This window comes from Peromyscus maniculatus, chromosome 14 (assembly GCF_049852395.1).
Source record: "Peromyscus maniculatus bairdii isolate BWxNUB_F1_BW_parent chromosome 14, HU_Pman_BW_mat_3.1, whole genome shotgun sequence".
Lineage (NCBI taxonomy): Eukaryota > Metazoa > Chordata > Mammalia > Rodentia > Cricetidae > Peromyscus > Peromyscus maniculatus.
Genome location: NC_134865.1, coordinates 18,603,375 through 18,606,032, shown reverse-complemented (window position 1 = coordinate 18,606,032; position 2,658 = coordinate 18,603,375). Strand labels below are relative to the sequence as shown.

General features: G+C 41.9%; 1 protein-coding gene across 1 annotated transcript; it reads right to left on the bottom strand.

Moving 5' to 3' along the window:
- On the bottom strand, positions 1-1,611 carry Gpr33 (G protein-coupled receptor 33). The gene has a single exon (XM_006975271.4). The coding sequence runs from the start codon at positions 1,545-1,547 to the stop codon at positions 528-530; it is 1,020 nt and encodes a 339-aa protein (XP_006975333.1). The 5' UTR covers positions 1,548-1,611; the 3' UTR covers positions 1-527.
- Positions 1,612-2,658: the final 1,047 nt, after the last annotated feature.

The following is a 2,658-nucleotide window of genomic DNA, read 5'->3' as shown; positions in this document are numbered from 1 at the left end:
GTGCATGCGTGCGTGCGTGTGTGCGAGCATGTGTGTGTGTGTGTGTGTGTGTGTGTGTGTGTGAAGGTCAGAAGATAATTTGCGGGAGTCGGTTCTCTTCTACCATGTGGGTCCCAGGAATCAAACAGATTTTTAGACTTGGCAGTAAGTCTTTTTACCCGCAGGGTCTCCTTGCCAGTCCATTGGCACTGTTTTAATTTTTACAGATCTAATTAGAACAAACTAGAAGACATTTAACTATAGGATATATAGAATAAGAAAATCAATGGATATAACGCTAGTGGTATAATTGACAGAGCCCATGTTTACTTAAGGATCCAGAACTTATTTTAAACATTTAAATTTTATTATTTCTGTGTCTGGGTGTGTGTCTGTGCATGTGGGTGCCCGTGGAGGCCAGAAGAGGATGATAGATCCCCAGGAGCTGGGGGTTATAGGCAGATGTGAGTGTTGGGAACTGAATTCTAATAGAAGAGCAACCGGAATTCTTAACCACTGCCATCTCTCCAGCCCAAAGGATCCAGAACTTAAATTTCAGTTCCTGAGTTTAGGTTTTGTGCCCTTTCTGTAGAAGAATCATCACTGAATATTGACTTGAACAGAGCAAGAGTAGATTTCTTGAAAACCTTGAAATTCTCCCCGGTGAATAGATAGAGGATGGGAGAAAACACAGAATTGAAAAAGATGGTCACCATGGTAAGTACCAGAGTCAACGGTAAAAGTAGTGACTGGTTCATGGTGAGGACCAAGCCGCTGTATACATGGTAAGGCATCCAACACACAAAGAAAGAAATGACAGCGGTCGTCATGACCTTGAAGGGCTTGCTGGATTTAAAGAGTCCCTTCTCTTTCATCTTGGTGGCCACTCTTTTGTAGCAAAAGATGATGACCAGGAAGGGCAGAAGGAAGCCCAGCAGGAAGCGGCCGATGAAACAGGCTGTGTGAATGCCTTGCCGTAACGCTTGCTTCTCTTGGTTCTCCCAGTTCGTAGACACAAGGTAGTTATTTTCACACAGCATTCTGCCTTTATGGTCGTCATGCGTCTCCCTGAAAACCAAATAGGGCGTGCTGAGGCTAGTGGCAGAAATCCAGATTCCCAAGACTATTCGGGAAGCCCAGCGTGGGGTTCGGTGCTGCTGGGCCCACACTGGGTGAAGGGTGAGGAGGTACCGATCCACACTGATGGCGGAGAGGAAGAAAACGGAGGCAAACATGCTCACAGACAAAGTGCTGTTGAGGACTTTGCACAAGATGGTTCCAAAGGCCCAGTGGTTGTCCTGAAGGTAGGAGATGGCCATAAATGGCAGAATCAATGTTGAGATAAAATAGGAGAGGATGAGATGGAAAAATAAGACAGTATTGACAGTCCTTTGCATCTTGAATTTCAGCATCCATAGGTAGAGGCCGTTGCTGGTGGTACCGATTATAAACGACATGAACAAAGAAACAGCAATGATTATTTTGGGGGCAGGAGTTGGAACAGCGGTGCTGTTTCTTACTAAAGTAGAGTCATTGATCACATAGCCAGAGGAGTTGATCTGATCCATAACTACCTATGAAGGGAGGAACAGAGAAAAAAGATGAAGAACAGCAGCAAGGATTAAGTGAAGAAATTAAAGTAGTAACTCTGGTATAACAGTGGTCCATCTGAAGGGTGATATTTGAGTAGTGCAGTATTTCTATAATAATGCTTATCAATTATTTTCTAATGCCTATTCTTTTTTCATTATCAGAAATTAAGATCAAATCACTCTTATTTTAAAAATAGAAATACTTCAGATGACATGCATTAAGTAAACATGAATAGCTCTCCTCCCAGAAACAATTGTATTTTTCTAAGCACAAGATGCTACAGTTAGATTTGCCTCAAAGCCTAGTTAGATGGTATTATCTAGTATCTTAATAGTTAGTGTACAACAGTAAGGACTGACCTTCACAGAGGAGTCTATGGGTGCCACAAGATTCTCCAATGCCTGCTGAACTCTAGATAAAAGAAGGAAATGTGTTTTAGGATACAGGAAGTAATTTCTTTTTTAGGGAAGGGAAAAAAGGCAAAGAAGAAATACAATTCACATTTATCCAATATTTGTGAAAGCCAGAACCTCCCTATAAAATGATTTCTTTGATTTTTCCAGAAAGCCCATGAGGCAAATCTTCTTTGTTGTTGCTGCTTGCTTCTGTTTTGTTGAGACAGGCCCTACACAGCCCCGTCTGGCCTCGGACTTTCCATGTAGCCAAGGCTGACCTTGAGCATCGGATCCTCCCGATACCACATCCAGGGTGTTGGGATTACAGATGTGGGCTTCCACTTACAACATGGAGGCAAAGCTCCAAGCAAGGAGAAAGTAGGGCTTAAAATGGTTAAATGTCTTCTGTTCATCGTCTTCCACCGTGCCTCCACAATGGCGTGTGGGGAAACCCACCACTCTGTCACGCTCTTTCTCTGAAAGCTGGTGATTCATGGGAAGTGTCTTAGATAATGTTTCTCGAATCAGTGTATTTAAATATCAAAGTATTTAAGAATATTCAGTTTCTGGAATAATGGTTCCTGTTGTGTCAAAAATGTACATCTGAGAATGATTTAGAAAATAGCTGTTATTATAAAGTCATATCAACAAATTGGTTTTTGACAAATGGGATAAAGGAATAGAAATTGCT

Excerpts from the sequence above, each read along its gene's own strand:
- Gpr33 (XM_006975271.4), bottom strand. The coding sequence starts at position 1,547 with ATGGATCAGATCAACTCCTCTGGCTATGTGATCAATGACTCTACTTTA.